A 23,999-nucleotide genomic window follows, 5' to 3' on the forward strand; every position below is an offset into this window, starting at 1 on the left:
GTGACAACATTATGTAAATATCCTGTAAATATACCTTTTTCCTAATACACTTCTTATTTGATCTATGTTTGTTGAGTCGTCATTTGTATTGCTTTCATTTGTATAATAAATAAACATGGGCGACGTCCAGACCCAGAAAGATCTGCGGCAATAAAAAAACATGCCAGCCCCTAATAATGCTCCCGTAAATGAGCTGCTAAAAAGACACAACTTGGACCTGGACGCAAGAATGTCAAACCGCTTTTGACAAAATAATCTGAATTATTTCTAACTCACTATGACACAAAATTAAATATAGTCGTCGCTAGTTACGCTAGTTCCTACGGCATAGGAGCAAACATTCAACATATCATGCCTAATTGATCTAGAAAGCCGATAGCTTACGCTTCAAGGACGCTGCTTCCAGCAGAGAAGGCATATTCACAGATTGAAAAAGAAGTGTTGAGTATAATTTTTGCAGTGACTAAATTCCACCGATATTTATATGGTAGATAATTCATACTTTAAACCGACCATAAACCATTAGTCACAATCTGCGGATCAAAAAAGGATTGCCTGTATACACCGTAAATAGATTGCTGCGCTGTGGTACGATCCTACTGAATTACGATTTCCAGCTACAACATCTAGCATCGAAAAAGATTTGCCATGCGGATGGACTTTCAAGACTGATACCACAGAGACATAATTTGGAAGAATCAGTGGGATTCAGCAATTCGAACAAACGTCGAAGTGAAAAATATGGTACCACACATCATTAAAGAACTACCGGTAACATTGTCGGACATTAAATGAGAAGCCGATAAAGATGAATATATAAATGATATAAAAGAAAAAAATATAAATGACAAAAAGATTCAGGAAATGTTTTCCATATGTAATGATGTGTTATTATATAGCGAGAGAGTAGTAATGCCTAAAAGTTGCAGAAGAGGATTTTCAGAGACTTATACACAGGACATCTGAGGATAAATCGGATTAAGTCTCTAGTAAGAAGCAACGTATACTGGCGTAACATGGACGTCGACATAGCTACAACAATAAATAGATGTGAAGGATGCCAGTTAGCGGCAAAATCCCGACCTATAGTACACAAAACGTGGCCGAAAACCGACCAGCTATGGTCGAGAATCCAAATGGACTTCGCTGGTCCAGTAGGAGAAAATTACTACTTAATTGTAGTAGATAGTTATACAAAATGGCCTGAGGTAATGCGTTGCAGGAATCCAACAACGAACAACTCAACAGGATTCCTACACGAGTTATTTGCACGATTTGGTGTACCACACACACTGGTCACTTACAATGGAACTCAATTCACATACACAGACTTTAAGGAATGTTGTGACACGTTCCAAGTAAAGCATATCACTACTCCGCCGTATCATCCAAGATCGAACGGCCTCGCGGAGGGGTTTGTGGACGCGTTAAAAGGAGTGTTGAAAAAATCAATTGGGATACCAACGGAAAAAGCTTTGCAACAATTTTTGCAAATATATAGGATAACACCGTGCCCTAATATCCCGTCAAACATATCACCAGCTGATTTAATGTTTTCCAGAAAGGTGAAATCAGCGTTTGATAAACTATTGCCAAGACAGGCAATTGTCCGAAACACTACACACATGATAAGAAAGAAATATAACTCGGGAGATCGAATATATTTCAAGTGCTACAGGAATAACACTTCTTAGTGGGAATGTGGAGTAATGGTTAAACGCATTGGTGATTGTACATACATGATTAAAGGTCCACAAAATATACATAAAAGGCACCTAAACTAAATAAAAAAAATGCCACATTCAAGATGGTGATTATACAATAGCATTCGAAGAGGGGGAAACCATGGACATCATATACGAATCCTTTAATTTGGAACCGCCTCAATATACAAAGTTAATGAACCATTAGTGTTAAATCTCAAGAGAAAAAGATATTGAAATCTGTGCGACTTCAAATATTGGGAGGAGGATGTTGTGGTGGAACACATTAATTTGAATATGTAGATAGTAATTACACATAAATAGGAAGACTCAGTTAGTCTGAGTGTGTGTTCACCAGAAGCCACCGAAGGCTACCTAGAGCAGATATGTTTCTCCAGCAAAGACTCTTTTATTTGACACCATTATGTAAACATCCTGTAAATATACCTTTTTCCTAATACACTTCTTATTTGATCTACATTTGTTTGTTGAATCGGCATTTGCATTGCTTTCTACGTTACTTGTTTCAACCTGCAAACTTAACATATAAATATATGCATATATATATATATATATATATATATATATACATGTGTGTGTGTGTAATTATCTACTATAATAATTACTAAATACCTAAAGACACTTGTGTGTTATCCTATCGGGAATCATCAGCTTAGGGTGGCACGATTAAGACCAGTCGATAGATTCGAACCCGGCGACAGAAGCCATCCATGGCGTACTTTAGCAATGGTCTAATCCATTCGACTACCGCTAACTGGGAGAACTGCTTTGGAATTTAAAGATTTACTTGTTAAATGGTTTTTGAACTTCTGTCAGAATGATCTAATCAGTATATGATGATTGCGCATAAAGGCTAAATTGGTGAATTTATTTAAAATGAAAGTACTCAACGATAGAAATCACTTTCTTAAAGGGGCTGGCATAATTATTAACTATAATTATTATATAATACTTACAGCCACCAATGTTTCCTCCTGTTTTAATCATAAGTGCAGGGTGTCTCGATTAACGCCACTATAATATATATATATATATATATATATATATATATATATATATATATATATATATATATAAAGAGAGAGAGAGTGGGGGAGGCGTGTGTGGGGGGAGGCGTGTGTGTGTAGAGGGTAATAGCTCCTGTCTAAATGAGCAAAAGCTTGGTAAGATATATTTAAAGTGGTAGTTCTCCGAATATTGCTATTACCATAAGCTTAATAGATGTAATTACCTAGAGCTATATAAATAGAAAGTGTGAGAGATTAATTATTGTGTTATCAATCAAGTTTTCATAGGAGGAAACATTACAAAATCATATGTATATGTACGATTTGTTCGGAAACGATAGCCTTTTATTCATTCGATATTAACAAAACATCGAGAAATAAGTGAAGTATTTCTCGATATTTTCTACTCATCAGCATAACAGTGAATGGAGATAGAAGAGAATACACCAAATGTTAACCAGCTTATTAAATTAAAAAAGTAAATATAGTGTGTAAACCTTTGTATTAGAGGGTTTCGATTCGTTTTTGACAAAGGGTGTTTTTCTTAATCTAAAAGAGATCGTGTGTATTTATAACCATTTTAAAAAATAAAATTGCTATATCATACATATATATATATATATATAGTGATCAAAAGGATATCGTTTCCGAAATAATCATACATTTAAACATTATTTTATTATATTTCCTCCTATTTTCACCTTTATTAATCTCTTACCCTTATATATATATATATATATATATATATATATACTAGCAGTTCCGCCCGGCTTTGCTCGGGCCCTATATACTGTCCATAAGGTTATGTGCATATGTATATATTAAAAAGTGTGAATATGTAAAGTAATGTATTTCTGTATAATAGTCTTCCTTAATTACCATAGAGAAAAGACAGACAGACATTTACACTTTTATAGATGTAGATAGATAGATAGATGGATTGGATGCAATATATAATAATGATTGAAAGAAAAAGACTCATGCGCCACCATTGAGAATCGAAACCAAAACGTTCAGCTCACGATTTATTTTGCCTCTGCCATAAATGACTGGGCTATGAAAACATGTTTACTGCAAGGCTAAAAATTAAAACATGAACCAATATTAACTACATTATGCATTCGTAATGGCGGCATTCGACCTTCACCTGGCAAATTTCATTTTTTTTTAATTTTCACACTTTTGCACGGATTTTTCCAGGCTAAAACGCAAATATAAAGTGTTGCATGGATTCAAACACCTTATATATGAAATTTTATGTCCGTAGACCAAAAACTCTAGGAGGGGTTTGGTAGGCAAAATCTGTGCAACAAAAATATATACGTATATATAAATATATATGGAAACAATTTTGTGTTTCCTGTAAACGTTTTACGCAAATATTACGCAAGTATAAATAATGTAGAATATCTGCATGAATATAATTACACGTAATAGTTAATTAAATAAAGATGATCACCCCATAAGAAAACCGAAAAATACTAATAGGAAATTAATAAAATGAATGTTTTAAAGAATATGCAAATTAGCTAGATCTTTTGCAGATGGATGCAATTCACAACTCATATATGAGAAAATTGTATTTTCTTTTTAAATAAGTGGAAAAGGGTGTTTTTTAATATGAATATCAATACACCCAAAAGAAAAACGAATTTATAGGAATATAGAAGAGATATATATATATATATAGAGAGAGAGAGAGAGAGACAGAGAAAGACTCACATTCTGCTGTAGATATAAACGCTTTATGCTTAAAACGCTGCTCGTTTGGAGTTTTTTCGTCTGATTTCGACGTCTATACATCTGTAAATGTGCACAAACAATTTAACGACTGCCTGTCTCTTCTATAAGTGTGTTGTTATTAGATTGTTTTTTTTTAATTCATTTCAAACTCATTTAATCGTACCCAGCAACCATCATCCTCGTCCTGATCATTGAGTTTTTATGACTTTTGGGACAGTTCCTTCATGTGTATTTTACATGTATGTGTACGTGTCCATGTGTATATGCGTATGTATGTATATGCGTATGTGTGTGCCTCTATGTGTGCATATTTGCATGTGTGTGTACATGCATATGTATGTATACATGCATATGTATGCAAGTGTACACTGTAGGTCCTCTTCTGAGAAGGCTACAAGGGCGATATCGTCTGCATACTGTAGCTCCATAATAAATATGGTGTTTGTTCGACCTTTGGCCCTAAATCTGTTGATGTTAAAAAGTCGCCCGTCAGTTCTGTACATAATCCGAACTCCACGGGGAAGATATTTGTCCGTGAGATGGAGGATAGCAGTAATGAAGATGGAGAACAGGGTTGGGGCAATGACACATCTCTGTTTCACTCCCGTGTTAACCCTGAACGGCTCTGTTTCATCTCCACTACTACTGAGGACTGTAGCTGACATATTGTCATGTAGCAGTCTCAGTACCCGAATGTACCTCTCTGGGCATCCAAACCTTGCAAGAACCAGCCAAAGGGCTTGACGGTTCACCGAGTCAAAGGCTTTAGTAAGGTCTATAAAAGCCATGTATAATGGTAAATTTTGCTCCCTGCACTTGTTTTGGAGTTGATGAGCAGTAAATTTCATGTCCATCGTGCCTCTATTTGGTCGAAAGCCACTTTGGGACTCGGGAAGGATGGTTTCTGCAAGGGGTGTAAGCCTGTTGGCCAAAACCCGAGCTAGGGCTTTCCCTCTGGTAGAGAGGAGAGAAATGCCCCGGTAGTTCCCACAGTTTGCCTTGCCTCCCTTCTTAAAGATGGAGAAAACTAGGGAATCTCTAAGTTGTGCAGGGATTTTCTCTCGTTGCCATATTTTGAGAAGCAGGGCATGGATGTGTCTGAGAGGATCAGGCCCGCCTTTCTTCAGGACTAGTCATGTCCGAATGCCGGATCTCCGCCTCCCAAAACAGATTTTCTACTCTCAGCTTGTTGAGGGAAAGCGTGCCCAGGGTGGCCAAAAGATGAGGTATAAGGACAACATCAAAGTAAATCTAAAGCGGTTTCACATGGACCTTGAGACATGGGAGGACGTGGCTGGGAGCAGGTTGGCATGGAGGAGCGCTGTCCACGAAGGTGCTGCGCTTTATAGCAGTGACCTAAATCAAGCTGCTGAGGATAAAGGCAAGCACATAAAGGACAGATTATCAACCAGACACACCAAACCCCACCCCACCACCACTACATTTATCTTCCCAAATTGCACAAGAAAAATTGGGTCTAGTATTGGGCTCTATGCTCCCCTAAGGACCCACAGAAGCCACAACGGAGGACAGTCTTACTCGGACATGAGTGACCGTCGATGATGATGATGATGTATGCTTTCGTATAGCTGTATTTATGCATGCATGTGTGAATGCATGTGTTTATTTTTATGTGTATGTGGGGTGGAATAGGCTCCTGTAAGCCGTGGTGTAGGCAACCTCTCTAACAGAAGCAAATCTCTGATTTAAAAACAATAAAGCTGGAGGACAGTACCCGCATTAAGCTTGTTTGCAGTTTGACTTGTTGCTGGTTATCTTGCTCTTTTTTGTGGCTGGGTGTCAACATTTTAAACCAAGTGAGAGATCTAACTCTTGTACAAAGCTAAAACTCTTTCACTTTATCTTTGTATAGATACTCCCTCAGGGATTTGTCTATAAAAATAGTCCTGTGGCGATGGAAATGTTGTGACGCGTGTAGACATGAAATGATGGAATCATGTAATAACTGATCCAGCACCATTATAATATCTATGTGTGTATGTATTTATAGTGTATGCATGGGTATATATACGCATGTATGTATATGTGTGTATGTATATGTATGTATATATACATCTGTATGTATATGTATGTATATCTATGTTAATATGTATATATCTGTGCGTATATATGTTTATGCGTGTGTGTGCATATATATATATATATATATGTTTGTGTGTATGCATGTATATGTATGTGTATATATGCATATATATGTGTACATATGCATATATATATATATATGTGTAAAAATTGGTATATATGTATGTGTATGTATATGTAGGTAAATGTGTGTGTACGTATATATATGTGCATACATGTGTACGTATTTGTGTGTATATATGTATACGTGTGTTTGTATTTGTATATGTGTGTATATATGTCTGTACGCATGTGTATTTGTATATGTATGTGTAGGTATGTGTATTACGTATTGTGTATGTATGTATATATGTGTGTGTTTACACATATGTATGTTTACGTGTATATGTGTATGTATGTTTCTATATGGATGTATGCGTGTATGTAATATATATATATATATATGTGTGTATGTGTGTGCGTCTGTGTGTGTGTATGTGTCTATCAATGACCGTCTGCAGTCGCATGCCTGCTTGAGAATGTTAGTTCTCCGGCAGGACTAATAACAGTCATTTTCAGGCTCATGGATTTTCAGTGTTTGAGGGGTGGCACTCGTCTGACAAGATGTTGCAATCATATATATATATATATATATATATATATATATATATATATATATATATATATATATATATATTAAAAATAAAGGCAATAAAATGAAAAATGATAGCATATTTTAGAATTGTTTCGTGACTGTTCAGACAATTGAAAACATTATATCATTCCAAACTAATCTAAAATAACTACTGGACGGCAAAACTACATTGTTTATACATATATGACCATATTTATTTAAGAGAACAACCAGTAGGTCCTACCATTTTTCAAACTCTTCTGTGAATTTTTCAGGTTAATTATTTTCCGTTAGTCATTGAATTTATAAATATCCCCATTTTGTATTTCTAAATTTAAAAAAAATTTAAATTATATTTCAATAATATACATATCTTAATATTCCATAAAATAGCTGCGTGTTTTTTTTTCATTTTAGTGATTTTCCCCAATTAATTTATTTAATACTTTAAAATACCAAGAAATTTTATATCCAAACTATATCCCATTTAATCTATGGTTTGTATCAGTTCTGTTTATAGATGCGATCTTATAATTGACTTTGACTAATATTTTTTCTTAAGGAAAACTTGAAAGTAAAAGGTGATTTTTAGAAATATTAATTTAATTAAATCTTTATCCCATAGTTATGATGTTAATAATTTAAATCCCATATTTATTATGCCATAAATTTAAATTAAAAATTTATCGTTTTCATTTTTATCCATATATTAGAGTTTTTTTTTTTAATTTCGTATATTTTCCCTTTCAATAACATATTTATAAATTTTAGTTGGTAGGGAGATTACTATGTGTAATTATTATTATAATATTTATTAATTTACCGAGTTCTCTAAGTTATTTAGGCATTCATATTATATTTAAAGTTTATCATGTATTAATAATTTATTTAATTGTAATATTAAATGCCAACAGTTTCTTTTTGCCTTTCTCAATTTCATTTTTCATTTATTTTTAACTTTATATTTTGATTACATTTATGTATATATTATATACCTGCCTGTCTCAATCTCTTGCAGTTATTTTATGCTAAACGTTATGGCTGTCAATAAGCCACAAAGAAAAGAGAACAACGGAATAGAGTTTAAACAATGTATTACTGGAACAACAACGTAAAAAGGTTACAACTGAAAAAAGTAGTAAACGTCACCGAGCAGGCGAGGGTCGCTCTGGTGTTTAATCCACACCTGGGATCAAAAGGTCTATGGTTTATATAATGGATAGAACAGTCCATTCAGAGGGTGATTCTGCCACAACACCCCTGCTCCCAAGCTGATTTCCGCGGTTATGGAAATCAGTATTTCCTCCTTTTGGGGCAGACCACCAAGGGGTCTGAGTGCTTCCTCCTGACATCACTTTTGGAGGGTCTATGTCAAAACAGTGATACACAGTTTTAATCGCCTCAATGCTCTAGGCGGTGGTTCCTCTTGATCCTCGTAGAAGCGTTTCCTGATTTGGTCTAGGTGCCTTTAATGTGGTCCCTGAATGATGTATGTAACATGGCGTATTCTTCGTAAGATCGTGCCCTGTTCCCTAAAAGAAACGTTATTTCTAAAATGTCTAAAATACACGTGATATCCGCTGTTAAACCGTTTCGTTAGCATTGTAGAGGTTCTGCTGTGTACTATATGTTTGGGTAGCAGTTTATCTGTTATGTAATGGATGGGTGGGGCCATCCGATACATAACTGAAAAGAAAACATTCTTTAAAAAAGATAATAAAAGATTTGAAAGGTGGCCATCGAATATCGATTGTCCACCAGTCCAAGCGGCAAAAATAATTACGTCGTAAACAGAGAAATCGGACGCCGATGTTTTTGTTTACAAAAGTGAAGGTTGTGGGGAGACGCATTTTTTGGCTGAAACGTGACATTCCTTGCACTGCAATGTAAGATTGGAATGTCATTTGAAGCTAGCATGAGGTTGGAGACGCACGTGTATAAATAAATTCAATAGTCGGTCAGCTGAAGAGAAATGGGTTACGATGTCTCTGGGTCAGATGCAGCAATGCACGTGTCAACGAAAACTGAGAAACGTGACCAGGAAATGCGTGATCCATTATCGATAACAGTTGATCGACCAGTGTCATGTAAAATTACCGAGCAAAAACTCATGCCAATATAATGAGGTGATTTTTGGAGTCCAGCAGAAAGAGAGAAGGAGAGAGAGAGACGCCGATAAATGAGACGTGCGTTGTCGAGAGCACAACGTATTCCCCCCCCTCTCCATCACTGAAACAAAGAAGTAAGCCGCACCGTTAAATTGTGAACTGTTAAAAATCTCTATGTACAGAACGAGAAAAATATTTCTAACACAAAATATACTTTTATACAAAAAGCCAGCGTGTCTTACGTCTTAATTGGAGTGCTGAGTTTCGTTTGATTTTTGTGTGCATGTTAATTTTCTATCAGCCGGCAACGTTGTTATGACAAGCGGTTGGCAGCTGACGACAAGTAAGAAAAAAATGCACGGTCAAGGGGGAAATAACTTTGCTGTCTTGGCACTATTACACCCAATGTCCTAAACAAACTAGACGATCAATAAAAGTCGGCTGCTAGGGTTTGTTGCAGCGGGGAACTTACTAACTACGACGTTCCCAACCTGGGGTCCTTGCGCTACGTAACATATCTAATACGGATTTTATTTTCCGTTCAAACATGATTTCTGCTCGTGATCCCGCATCTGGTTTGTTCGGATTTCTCGTGATTCTGTAAACCTTAAGAAATTGCTGAAGGGGATGTTCTGTCGGTGTAGCGGACGCCCTTTTTAATGCCCTTTTAAGCGTATTGACGAAGCGTTTCGCCTGGTGGATGCTTCTGGCGTGGTACTGGGGTGTCGTAATATGCTAGACTTGATACGTCTCGCAAAATTCTCTGAACTCTGTCGAGGTGAACTGTGTAGCGTTGTCGCTAACCAGACAGTCTGCAACCCCAAACCGAGCAAACAATTCCAATAAAAAAATTGTCGTTGGTACTGTGGTCGTTTTTTTTTTTTTTTTGCATATAAGTGCCTCTGGCCATGTACAGTAAGAGTCAACTACTATCAGGTAGTAAAAATCGTCCACAGGTCTCGCATAATCGATGTGGATTCGACCATGGTTGTTCAGCATTCGGCCAAGGTTTATATGTTATCGGTGGTGCTTTTGCAGCCAAAGCACAGCCTTTGCATCTGTTCACCATGTCAGTAATATCTTGGCCTTTAGCTGGTAAATAAACAAAACTTCTCATTAGGCTTTTTATTCTGTTTATACCTGGATGCCCCATTTGAAAATCCCTGAGAATTTTTTTGAAGGGTTTAAGGGGTGACCACCTTTTTACCGTATAACAGTATTTCGTCGCAATCAGAAAAAAATGTCTATACTGGTGTCACCTGGTGCTAATTTCTACTTCCTGATTTGAATGGAACTGTCATTTAGGGATTTTGACTTAATTTCCTGAAGTGTGACCGGCAGTTCGCGGATAATATTGTTTACCATGGTTTTTAATTCATTATTAATACGTAGTGCCGCGATTATTGAATCTTCAAGAGGTTCTATTTTGGCAGAAATCCGTCCTGATAGATCGTCTGCATGAGCTAGTTGTTTTGAGGGGAGAAATTGAATTGTAAAATTATAGTTGAGCAGATTAGTTCCCCACCTTAATGGCCGGTAAACGGTGAATGTTGGAAGGTGTTTTTTTTTATCCAAAAATGGATATCAACGGCTTATGGTCGGTTTGTAGAAAAGAATGTCTTCCGTACAAGAACCGGTGGAATTTTGAAACTGCAAATATAATGCCTAGAGCCTCTTTCTCGATCTGAGAATAATTATTTTCCGCTGGCAAGAGATTCCGGCATTCGATGTAGCATGAACGCTCCGACGCCATATTGACTAGCGTCGCTAGCTACTATTATGTCCAACTGCGGGTTGAAATGCGCTAGGAATAGTTTTGAAGTCAGGATACTTTTTATTTTTTGGAATGATGTCTGGCAATCTTCTGTCAACTCCCAATCCCTGTCCTTTTTCAGCAATTCATTAAGTGGTGCGCGCAATTTGTGCATATTTAGGATGGACCCCTGGTAATAATTTGCCAAACCTAAAATCTCTGCAATTGAGTTATGTTTACTGGTACCGGCATTTCTTTAACAGCGGTCGCCCTATCTGGGTCTGGGCGTCTGCCATCTTTATCGATTATTTGACTCAAGTGTTTAATTGTTTGTAAAAAGAACGTGCATTTATCTGCTTTGATCTTAAATCCATAATCTTGTATTCGACTGAATACTTGTCTGATATGTTTTTCATGTTCCTCTCTGCTTTAGCTCGCTATGATAATGTCACCAAGATATGCGATTGCGTTGTGCAAGCCGGACAGCATGGTGTCCATTACTTGCTGGAATATTGCGGTTGCCACCTTGATACCAAAAGCGAGTCTTTCATATCTGTACAAACCCCGATGAGTGTTAATACAGAGGGGGTTAGCGCTTTTGTCGTTTACCGGAATCTGTAGGTAAGCGTCGCTTAGGTAGATCTTAGAAAAAAAAAACTTGCGCCATTTAATTTCGTGAACACTTCTTCTGGACTAGGTAGTGGATAGTGAAAATCTTCTAAGGACCCGTTGAGTCCGGTCGCGAAGTCGGCGCAATCGCGAATTCTCCCGACCCTTTTCTTTACGTAAACTGCAGGAGCGGCACCCTCACTATATTCAATTTTAGCCAGTATACCGATGCATTCTAATCTGCCTAGTTCCTAATTTATTTTGTTCGGGGAAGCGAACGGGACATTACGTTTCTTTTTAAACACCGGTTGTGTGCCAGTTTCCACTTAAAATCTTTGACCATTTTTTAAAATCTCCTCAGGCCAGAAGTAAATACGTTTGTGAATTCTTTTTTAAAACAAGTTAAAAGTTTCTTCGTTTCTGCTGAGCGGGTATCTATTTCCTTGCAGAATGTGGATATAGGAAGATCCCAAAGACGAAATTCCTCCAGCTGTCAGAACCAAACACGTTCTTACTATCTTTTAGCACATACAATTTTTTTTTTGTTTCCCTCGTAAAATGCCATTTGTAATAAATTCAGTTAAAAATGAATTTTTGTATCATTAACGGCCGTCGCCGTCCTGTTAGTTTTTAACATAGTCGACGTTAGTAATATTTTCCAGGTTTTGAGATTTATTATTGAAAGATCCGATCCACTGTCTAATTGGAATTTCATTGCCTTGCCAAAATGGTAACCGTTACATATTTGCGTAGATTTTCATCTGCGACGTCCTTCGTACTGGTTTGACGTACACGGCTTCTATTCTGAGTTTTCCTACAGTGCGAATTTTTATGACCAATCTTATATTATTAATGGCATTTTTTTGTTTAAAATGGGCAATCCCTTACCCAATGTATTCCACCACATCTTAAACAAGTGCGCAGTTCTTTCAGTTTTTCTGAGTTTCGGTGGTTAGTGTCTGTGTACCATTTCGACGGGTTTTTCTTAGTTAAATTTTTTATATTCGCGATGCCTGCTTCGATATTTATTGCATATTTTTTTATAATTTCTACTTTTTGACAATCCTCAGTCAATTTTGGAAGTTCGGTTCATTTTTTAATTTTGTAAGGACTCTGCGCCTGATTTCCGCATCTTTCCCCGAGGTTAACACTTGCGCAAAAACAAGACATTTAAAATTGTCTGCTGTTAGTTCAGACAACTTTAAGTCATCACAGTGTTTGTTCACTACAGATGCGTTGGTGGCAAAATCGTTATTATCGTCTTTTACCGCATTCAAACATCTCCAACGCTTATGAAACAGAGCTGCTTTATACGAGAAAAGTTCTGTTAACGAATTTACCGTCTCATTTAATGATAAATCTACTGTTGCCGAGGACAGATGTAATCCACGAATTTATCATGCTCAGCCGTTTCGAATTTTCGTAGTCGATGATGTTGATGATGATGATGATGATGATGCTGATAATAATAATAATGATAATAAGAATAATAATTATCATAATGATTATAATAATAATGCTGATAATAATAATCATAATAATGGTGATAATGATGATGATTAAAATGATAATAATGATAATGATAATAATAGTAATAATAACAATAATAATCATAATGATAATAATAAATTATACTAATAATAAAAAATGATAATAATAATAAAGAATAATAAAAAATAATAATAAATAATAATAATAAATAATAACAACAATAATGAATAATAATACATAATAATAACAATAATAATAACAAAATAATAATAATAATAAAAATGAAAATAATAATTAAAAATTAATAATAATAATAAATTATAATAATGACAGTAGTATCAATAATAATAATGAAAAATAATAATAAAAAATTAATAAATATTAATAATAATAATAATAATAATAAATAATAATAAGTAATAATAATAAATAATAATAAATATTAATAAACAATAATAAATAATAAATAATAATAAATTATAGTAATAATAATAATAAATAGTATAAATAATAACAATAACAATAAAAATAAATAATAAGAATTAATAATAAAAATAAATAATAATAATAATAATAAAAATAAATAATAATAATAATAAAAATAAATAATAATAATAATAAAAATAAATAATAATAATAATAATAAAAATAAATAATAATAATAATAAAAATAATCATAAATAATTATAATAATAAATAATAATAAAACAAATAATAATAATAAATAAAAAGAATAATAATAAATAAAAATAATTAAAACAATAATAATAAATTATTATAAATAATAATAACAATAAATAAAAAAGGAAATAATAATAATAGAAAAAATAATGATAATAAATAATAATAATAATAAACAATAAACATAACGATAATAAATAATAATATTAAATAATAATAATAACAAACAATAATAATAAATAATAATAATAAATAATAATAATAAATAATTATAAAAAAATAATAATAATAAATAATAATAATAAATGATAATAATTAATAATAATAAATATAATAATATAAATAATAATAAATAATAATGCTAATAAATAATAATAACAATAATAAATAATAAATGTTAACGATAATAATAAATAATAAATAATAATAGATAATATTAATAATAGTAATAATAATAATAATAATAATAATAATAATAATAATAATAATAATACTAATAATAATAATAATAAACCTTATCATGTTCTCCAAAAAAAGTGTTCGTGTCTTTTTCTCTCTTAGTTTCCCCTCCCTGTCCTGCTGTAAGCAAATATGACGATCTAGTCCACAAATTCCTAAATTCCATCATGACAAGTTTCAAGAAAAAATACACGATTAAACCCGGTTCTCCAACCTCCAACGTAGACCCCTACTACCATGTCTCCTTCTCCAAGATCAGGGGTCTACGTTAAAACCTTCCAGAGTTTGAAACCCAATTACAGGAGAGTAAACCAGACCTTTTATTTTTAAGTGAAACTGGCATTGGACAGTTTATTTCCCTAGAAGAGTTCGCAATTAAAGGATACTCCAACTTAACTTCTAAATCTGACCCCCAAGATTTCCATGGGCATGGAATATGTGCCTATATTAAAGATGGCTTTCCATGTCGTAGGGACATCTCCAGAGAAAAGCCTAACTTACCCTATATGTGCTTCCGGTTTGCATTTACTCTCTATCGCCCCCACAACAGCGGAGTTACTATCTTTAAAAGCATATCTGAGAAATTTGACTAAGTCCTATCTGCTTATCCTTTAGCTAAAATTCACGTATGTGGAGACTTCAATGTTCACAACGTGGAATGGTTAACGCACTCAAACAAGACAGATAATGAGAGCAGGTTCTGTCATGATTTCTCCATTGCTTATAACCTCACTCAGATTGTGCCCGACATTAACGACCTTTTTCTCACAATTTGCCCTGTACCCTGTTCAGTTTCTGTTCTGTCTCCTCTTGGATCTTCCGACCACTCTGTTGTATCAATTAAGATAAAAATGAAATGTAATAAGTCACCAGACATACCTCTCTATCGTACAGTATATCGATACACTAAGGCTGACTGGGATAGCTTCCGTACATTTATATCGGATCTACCTCTGCGTTCCATGTTTAAAAAGGATATGTCCTCTATAGTATCAGACCTGACAGAATGGTTAATTGTAGGTATAGACCGTTTCATATCCTCGAAAACGTTCCAGCAAAAACTTAACCGCCAGCCATGGTTCTCTCCAGAATGTGCTGCTGCCATTGCGCACAGAAATCATTTTTTCCACTGCTTCCAACGTAATAGATGTATGGAAATTAAGCCGCTTTCAGGACTGCAAGCAACTATTGTACGAAAGTAATAAAGAACGCAAGAGAGTTGTATGCTCAGTTCTTCAAGTCCAAAGCAGCTGAGCAGCGGCTTAGTTCCCACCAGTTTTTGCAACCAGAATCCCGAACAGAAGCGTGTGCTCTATACCAACTATCATCAGTGGACCTGAGGTAATCTCTTCAGTATCAGACAAAGCCAAACTCTTTGCAAATAACTTTGCAGCCAATTCTACCCTTTGCGACCAAGGCCGCCAACCCCCAATATTTCCTCTGCATCAGAAAACACGCTATGTGATATAGATATATATGTACGTGATATTGCCAAGCTAATGAAAAAATTTGATTCCAGGAAAGAAACCGGCCCTGACACTATTCCAATTATTGTACTCAAAAACTTCAACCAGAACTAGTGTCCATACTTACAAAACTGTTTAAACGTTGTCTTAAGGAGAATAGCTTCCCATCACCCTGGATAATTTCATCAGTATGCCCTGTATTTAAGAATTCAGGTGATCGCTGATCCCCCTCTCAGTATAGGCCAGTAATTCTGCTGTGTGCCATAAGTAAGTTGCTGGAATCTGTGTTAAATACAGAAGTAATCAACCATCTCAACAAAAACAACCTTTTTAGTGACACTCAATATGGTTTCCGTTCTGCTAGATCTACAGCAGATGTGCTTACAGTTATATCTCATAGGATTAGCAAATCTCTCGACGGAAGCAACCTTTCTAGGGCAATTAACCTTGACATATCTGAGGCCGTTGATAGGGTATGGCATAAAGTTTTACTTCACAAGATCTCTAGCTATGGTATAGCTGGAAATTTCTTCTCAATTATTAAATCATTTCTTTCTGATAGGTTCACAAGAGTAGTAGTTGAAGGACAAAAATCAGAAGCTCACAGTATTAATGCTGGTGCCCCTCAGTGGTCCATCCTGGGTCCAAATCTTTACCTGATCTATATTAATGATCTTCCAAATTACATCTTTACATGATTTGAATACATTTATGCTGATGACACTACGATTTATGGTAGCCATCTAAGACAGTAAACGACCAAGTTCCCTCCGATCCTCTCTCTTGTCTTCAGTGCGTGGTACAATGGGGAAAGGAGTGGCTGGTTACTTTTAATGCATCAAAAACCAAGCGTCTCTCTTTACATCATCAGCATTCTGGCATCAATTGAAATGAATGGCTCTCGTCCTCAGGAGGCCTAAAGTTTTGACAAACTTATGGGCTTGACTGTTACTCCTGATCTTAAATGGAACACGTACATTAAATCTTGTTCCAAGGCCGCTGGAAAAATCCTGGGATCTTTCTATCGATCCGGTAGATATCTCACTGCTGATGCAATTATCTATCTATATAAGAGCCAGGTAGAACAAGGATGGAATACTGTTGCCACATCTGGGCAGGGGCCGCTAGAAAGGACTTGTCCTGCCTTGAGAGAGTTCAAAAAAGACTTCCTAGCCTCGTAGGAGATTTCCTTTTCTCTTCTCTGCAGCCTCTATCTCAAAGAAAAGATGTTGCTAGTTTGTCTCTGCTTTATCGTTATTTTCATGGAAAGTGTTCGACTGAGCTTCAGTCTATGATCCCCCTCGTCGCACTTTCACAAGAAACACCCTTCTAGCTGAAAACACTATCAATAATCCCCCCCACACTTGATCTGGGCCTAAACCTAAACATAGATTCCATGAATAAAGCTTCTTTCTTAGAACTGCACGCCTGTGGAATTGTCTTCCGTTTTCCTGCTTTCCGGCTGACTACAATATGGTTGTCTTCAAGTCTAACGTAAATAAGTTCTTGATGAGCCGTTCCATATAAGTTATCAAATTTACCAAAGTTTCATTACTAATGATTATTATATTGTCCAATTTCTACTGTACACTCTTTAACCCTTATCCTTGAATGGCATCTTGGCCTTGATAATGTGGTGATACCTATGTAAAAAAAAAACTTTTAAATGGAGAGCCCCGTTTTCAATTTGAAGAAAGGGAACCTGGGCGGTCTGTGGTAACATTTTAAGAGAGTTCTGTCAACGTAAGGAATATTTATACACATATTTTAATGTTTCCCGTTATTTTGTGATTGAGGAATATTTGATTATGGCATGTGTAGTTTAAATAAAATTTCATTTAAGTAGTTATCGCCTCAAATTTCGTTTTAATTTCGGTTCGCTTAAATTATTTCAAGTAAAGAGCATTAAAAACTATTTCAAAACAAAAAAAAAACATGAACTGAACTTCTATTGACTATGGTAATATTTATTTATTGTATATTTATTTTTTCGAGTACGCATGTGTTGGCTTTTCTGCTAAACAATCTTACTAAATAATATCTACGAAATATCGAAAAACAAAGAATCAAAAACAGTTTTGAAAAATAATGAAGCTTTACTTACTTTAGTAAAATAATCCGAAAAAGCAAAATGGGATATTTAAAAAGTAAATACGTAATTACTTTAGTTTTTTAAAGCAAAGAATCGATATATATATATATATATATATTCATATATATATATATATATATATATGAATAAGAAGAAAATGGCGCCCTTTTCAAACAGAACAGCTTCATTAAAGTTTCACAATATTGAACGGTGTAGTATTGCGCTGTCGGATTCAGGGTTGTACTATTGTAATGTAAAGAACACGCAGAACGGGTTGTAATCAACTGAATTCCTTCCAGTACACTGACAAAAAAGCTTAAACAGCTATATAAATAAAAATAAAAAGCTAATTTAAATGCTTTTTAAAAAGGTACGTAATCACGTGAGCAGGATTTCACAAGGTAAAAAACAACGTTCTTATTTCTTATTATTTATCTATTTATGTATTTTCGAAAGAGTGCCACGTACAAGGTGAGAAGGGACAAAAACAGAGTTATGCAAAATTTGTGCCGAGAATTGTCTTAAGTTCCGACATTTTGTTCTTGTGGGGGGTCACTTTAATAAGAACTTGGATTTATGAGGTAAACTTATTCGACACAATATGATTCAACTCAATAAAATAAATAAAAGCTAACGCGAATTAAGATAAAAGTTAAGGTGTTATTGTGGACTCTCACCCCTTTTAAAAAACCTTGTTAAACTTTGTGACATATTTCCATTCTATGGAGGTCAGGCGCGAACGAACACCTAATAATTTTATTATACCATATTTCTACAAACTACAATATAATTATCAAAGTATACTTACGCAAATAGCTATGAAAAGTCTTTGTTAAAGTTTGTGCCGTATTTCCATGTTTTTCATTTTTTATTTCCATACTTTCGGGGTCAGCCGCGAACGCAGAGCCCACAATTTTTATGAATCACCGTTCTGCCAAATCAAACTAACCCATTCCTGATCCTCGATACATCTTCTATCATTATATGCAATCAATTTTTTTTTTGAATCGTCAACCATATAGGTGCCTATTCGCGACCACACACACACACACACACATACACACGCACGCACACAGACGTTCAGCTTTATATTATAGACATATTTATATAAAAGTGAAAATGTATGTATGTGTTTGTGTATGTCTGTGTACATTTTCCTACAAAATAACTCTGTCAATTTACGCTCTAGAGCCTCAAGATTTTATATAAGTTGTACTGAGATTGTGGGAAAAAATCTTTTAATCGATTTTCGGCAAGAGATTCGATTGTCAAGGAGTCACAGTTCAACGATTTCACATTTGAAAACTCTAGCAACCTCCCCCGCCAATTTTGAGTGTAAACACTTGAAATTGATAATGTTGGTCACATCGACATTGATCAAACATTTTAATTTGATTTGAATCTAAAAGAGTAAATATTAAGGGTTCGAAATTGGGGTAAAAATTAAAACAAATTTTACCTCTGCGGTCTCTACCAAATTACTCAGACAACTTCTGGTCTAAAAATTTGAAATTTTACATAAAAGGTATTTATGGATAGGGCAAGATTTTAATCGATTTAGGTCGAAAATTGGCGCAGCCAAGGGCCTAAAATTCAACAGATGTGTTACTGTGCGGTGTCTAGCAAACTACTCAGCTAATTTTGTGTTCAAATATTTTAAATGTATATATAAGAGTTATTCAGATAGGCTTCAAACATTTTAATCAGTTTTGGGATTAAAATATGGCTGCGAAAAGGTCAAAGTTTAAAGAGATGATATTTGCGGATTTTACCAAATTCCTTCGCCAGTTTGGTTCTAAGGAATTAAAATTTTAGAAGTAGGTTACTTGAGACCAAAATAATAAATGTTGATGGGTCAAAATCGGGGTGTAAAATTTTAAAATTTGACCTTTGTAGTCGCTAAGAAATTACTCAGACAAATTTTAGTCTAAAATTTGAAATATTACATAAAGTGTATTCACACGTAGGGCAAGTTATTAACAGAAAATAGGGCCGAGCAAAGCCAGGTTGTACTGCTAGTGTGTATATAATTCTACGTATTCCAGTGGATTTTATTTATTTATTTATTTATGTGCCGTTTATCCGTGTCAGCAATCATATTCATTCATGTGCGATGATCCATATTTTCCCGTACATTTCATTATCTGAGTGCACATGTCTGTGTTTTTCTGATGCGTTTCTATATTCCTAAGTCTATGATTGCCGTATATGTTTGGCAAGTGTTTGTATATGTGTTTGGTATATGACTGCGTAGGTCCGTCCTCTGTGCTTGTGTGTGTGTGTGTGGGTGTGTGTGTGGGGGGTTGTGTGTGTGTAGAAAGTCGATTTATCCTCACCCTTGAGTCTTAAATCTCTAAATTACCGGAATGAATGTCCTCGCAGAATTGCTATCTTTCCAATTTCGGTAAGCAAGCAATTCAGCCTAGAAATTATTACGTAAGTAAAGGAAAGGATTCAGCCTTTCTTCCTTCCGAGAATACCGCCTTCATAATTTGCTCTATTCCGTCTCTTATTATTTCCGGATATCCTTTCTTACATTTCCCATTATTCTTTGTTTGCTTCTTCCTTTGGATTTATGTGGTGGAGACAGAATTTATGAAAGACAGAAAGGTAAAGCAAGAAACACAGTTCTCTTGTTTGATTTATATAATTTTTTTCGGCTCATTTTGTGCTTTTTATTTATTGCATAATTTCTATGTATTTATTTATCTTTCTCTATATAAATATATATCTACGTATCTCTCTCCCTTTGTATATATATATATATATATATATATATATATATATATGTGTATATATATGTATATATACATATACATATATGCATTTAAAATCTTACAAAAAATTAAATATATCACACGTCAAATAGAAAATAGACACATTCAAATATACACCTAATTATATGAGCACATTATATAGACGATAAACGAGCTGAACGCATACCATATACACGTATGCACAGACCCGGGCGATACAAAATTTAAAAAGATTTTTACGACGTGACCAATTTTTTAAAACTGGAATAAAAACGTAACCTGGGTTACCCTCGAAGAAAAATTTTAATAAATAAGTCCATGAAAAGACAAGATAAACTATAAAGAACACGTGAGAAAAAAAAAGCAAACAATGTATGTATTTAATTCACTTAGGACAGACAAAATAATTATTTATGTACTATAATTATTAAGCCAAGTCATAAACAACAAATGTGTGTTTTTATTTATATCCATGTATTTGTACACGTCATTAGAATATAAGGGAGGCAATTATTCCTTGAACACGCCAAGTGAAAGAAACGCGTTCTTGATACAATTATATTGGAAAAGATCATGAAAATTGACCACCTAGAACATTTGCATATGGATGTGTATGTTCGAATGTGGGTGCATATTAATATTTACTTGTTTATCTTTTACAGATTCAGGCAATGACCGATCGACGCGAGTAGTCGACCCAAGGGCATCAAACAAAAAACTGAGTGAGTTCATTTTTTTTTTTTTTTTGGTTTTTGTTGGGTTTTTTTTCAATACATTATATTTATTTTTATCTGAGAAGTTCTATGTCATGTTTTTTTTTTTCAGAAAATAAGTTGGTGACAAAATCGGCGAAATTTAAAACTTGATATTTTTTATCGAGGTTTCGTTTAGTATAGTGTTTTATATTATAAGTATTTTGACGTATTTGTTACTGAATATTTGTTTTTACTATTTGTGTGCGCAGGAGGAGTGCATAAAAAAGTCTTAATGTTCTTTCTAACTATTAATACTTTTGCTATCTCACTTATTTATTCTTCTCGTCGCTGAATGGTTTATTTTAGTTTAGTTTTCGACATTATTTAACTTTCTTTGCCCATAATTGACCTGTCAGTCCATGAGAAAAAGCAGTTTTTGCCAGTTCATGTGAAATCGCATTTTTTCGTTCTTTGTTAAATTATTTTTGTTGCAAAATTCCAAAACAAAAATGTACAGAATATTAGAGTATGCATAGGTTCTCTCTTTTATGATACATCTTTTTTTTTTTTTAATTTTTATTCTATTCTCATTCACTTGAAATACGTCTATTTTTGTCGCATTTTTCCAATCTATCCAATTTCCATCCTCCGTTTTATAAACGCTTTATTTCAGCCTATTATAAAGTTTATTTCTTTTCTCATCACTTTTTAAAGTCTCTCTTGATTTACTCCTCTCACCAGATCTAGAATAATATTAAAAGACAAAACAAAACAGGTCAATATACTGTTGCCTTATCTCTTGAATGTAAGGTGCCAAAATTCTTAAAAGTATTTGTAGCAATGCCAAGATTTTGCAAAGCGTTATTTATGCTTTTAAAATATTGTAATTAGTATTCAACCAAACAAATAATTTTATAAAATTGAGCAAGATTAACGATGGTGAAAATAATTTGCTCTTACACTAAAAAAATGTCTTCATCGACAACATTCATCGGAAATAAGAGATTAATCTTAAAGCAATTAGTTTATTATGAAAAGCCAGACGCAATTTGCATTTTAATTTTTATTATATTTTACATTAATAGCCGAAATCAGATAATCATATTTACAAAAATAACGATTCTATTAAAAAAATGAAATATAAAAAATAATTTAAAACAAAAGGGCAAATGTAAAACGAGGTCATGTAATATTATGAAATGTGAACGACTTATTTCTAGTTTTGAATAGTGCATATGGTTCGGCCATATGTGAACACCTGATAAATAGCCCTAATCGTGCACAAAGATTAACTGTTGACTTGTTCTTCCATTTTGGGAAAGTCACACTCATTACTTCATTTGAGAATTCTAGCAAAAATTTATATAAATTTATTTCAACCCTTTTTGTGGGCAAATAACTTTTTTAGAAGTTCATGTTGTATCTAATTTATTATTGTCCAGTTTAATATTTTCCCTTTTTGTTAGGGAAGTTTTCAGGTATTTTGCCATATCTCTACTTCTAAATTATGTATTTCATCGTTACTTTAACTGATAAGCGAGGTGGGAAAACAATCAGCTTAGTCTTTCCATTTTTTTTTATTCATTACGGTAAAATGTGTACCTTGATTAAGCTACAATAAAATCTGTACCTGAAAAACGATGTTCACATTATATATATATATATATATATATATATATATATATATATATATATATATAATATACTAGCCAAAGTACCCGTGGTTGGCTGGGTTCAAAAACAGCCTACAGAAAATGGACTCTGATTTATGAAAGTATGATAGATTATGAAAAAAAAGTGTTGTAAAGAGATAGCTTCGAATATGGAGATATCAAAACCAAAGAAAAAAAATGATGAAAGTAAAAATAAAATAGATAAACCCCATAAATTATTATACCATACCTGTTCACACTGAAACACTTATCACAATATTATGTGGATCTATATTAAAAACCTTGTTAAACTTTGTGAAATATTTCCATTCTATGGAGGTCAGTCGCGAACGAACACCCCATAATTTTATTATACCATATTTCTTCAAACTGAAACATAATTATCAAAGTATACTTACGCAGGTAGATATAAAAAGTCTTTATTAAAGTTTGTGCCTATTTCCATTCCATGGAGATCAAACGCGAACGCAGGCCCCACAATTTTAATATACCCTCCCTATTTAAGTGAAAACATACTAATCAAATAATTCTCATGTACATCTATATCAAAAACACTTGCAAACGTTTTTTTTTATTTTTTATTTCCGTACTTTGTGGACCAGGCGTGAATGCAGACCCCACAATTTTAATGAACCACCGTTCTGCCAGATCAAACATACCCATTCCTGTGTCTCGATACATCTTCTACCATTATATGTAATCAGTTTTTACAAATAGTCAACCATATAGGAGCCTATTCGTGACCAGAAACACACACATATTCAGCTTTATATATATATATATATATATACATGCATATATATATATATATATATATATATATATATAGAGAGAGAGAGAGAGAGAGAACGAGAGATTGGTATGAAAATAATATTAAGAAAGTTAATGTTTATATCTTCTCTTTATTTATTTTTATTTTTAACGTTTATGAAGACAAAATATTTTATAATTTTTTAAACACATTTCCACATTTTCTCCGGAGAATAATTGTATGCACAGTTCAAACACTAACATCCAACTGTGCAT

At 33.8% G+C, this 23,999-nt stretch overlaps 1 protein-coding gene across 1 annotated transcript in view; it reads left to right on the plus strand.

Annotated features, from left to right (window-relative positions):
• Nucleotides 1-23,999, plus strand: part of LOC145247237 (uncharacterized) — a 319,763-nt gene that overhangs the window by 145,404 nt on the left and 150,360 nt on the right. The window contains exon 4 of the mRNA XM_080108861.1: nucleotides 21,268-21,327. Within this exon, the coding sequence (XP_079964987.1) occupies nucleotides 21,268-21,327 (60 nt within the window). The remainder of the gene's footprint in view (nucleotides 1-21,267; nucleotides 21,328-23,999) is intronic.

This window comes from Euprymna scolopes, chromosome 25 (genome assembly GCF_053919585.1).
Source record: "Euprymna scolopes isolate OS-2025 chromosome 25, ASM5391958v1, whole genome shotgun sequence".
NCBI lineage: Eukaryota > Metazoa > Mollusca > Cephalopoda > Sepiida > Sepiolidae > Euprymna > Euprymna scolopes.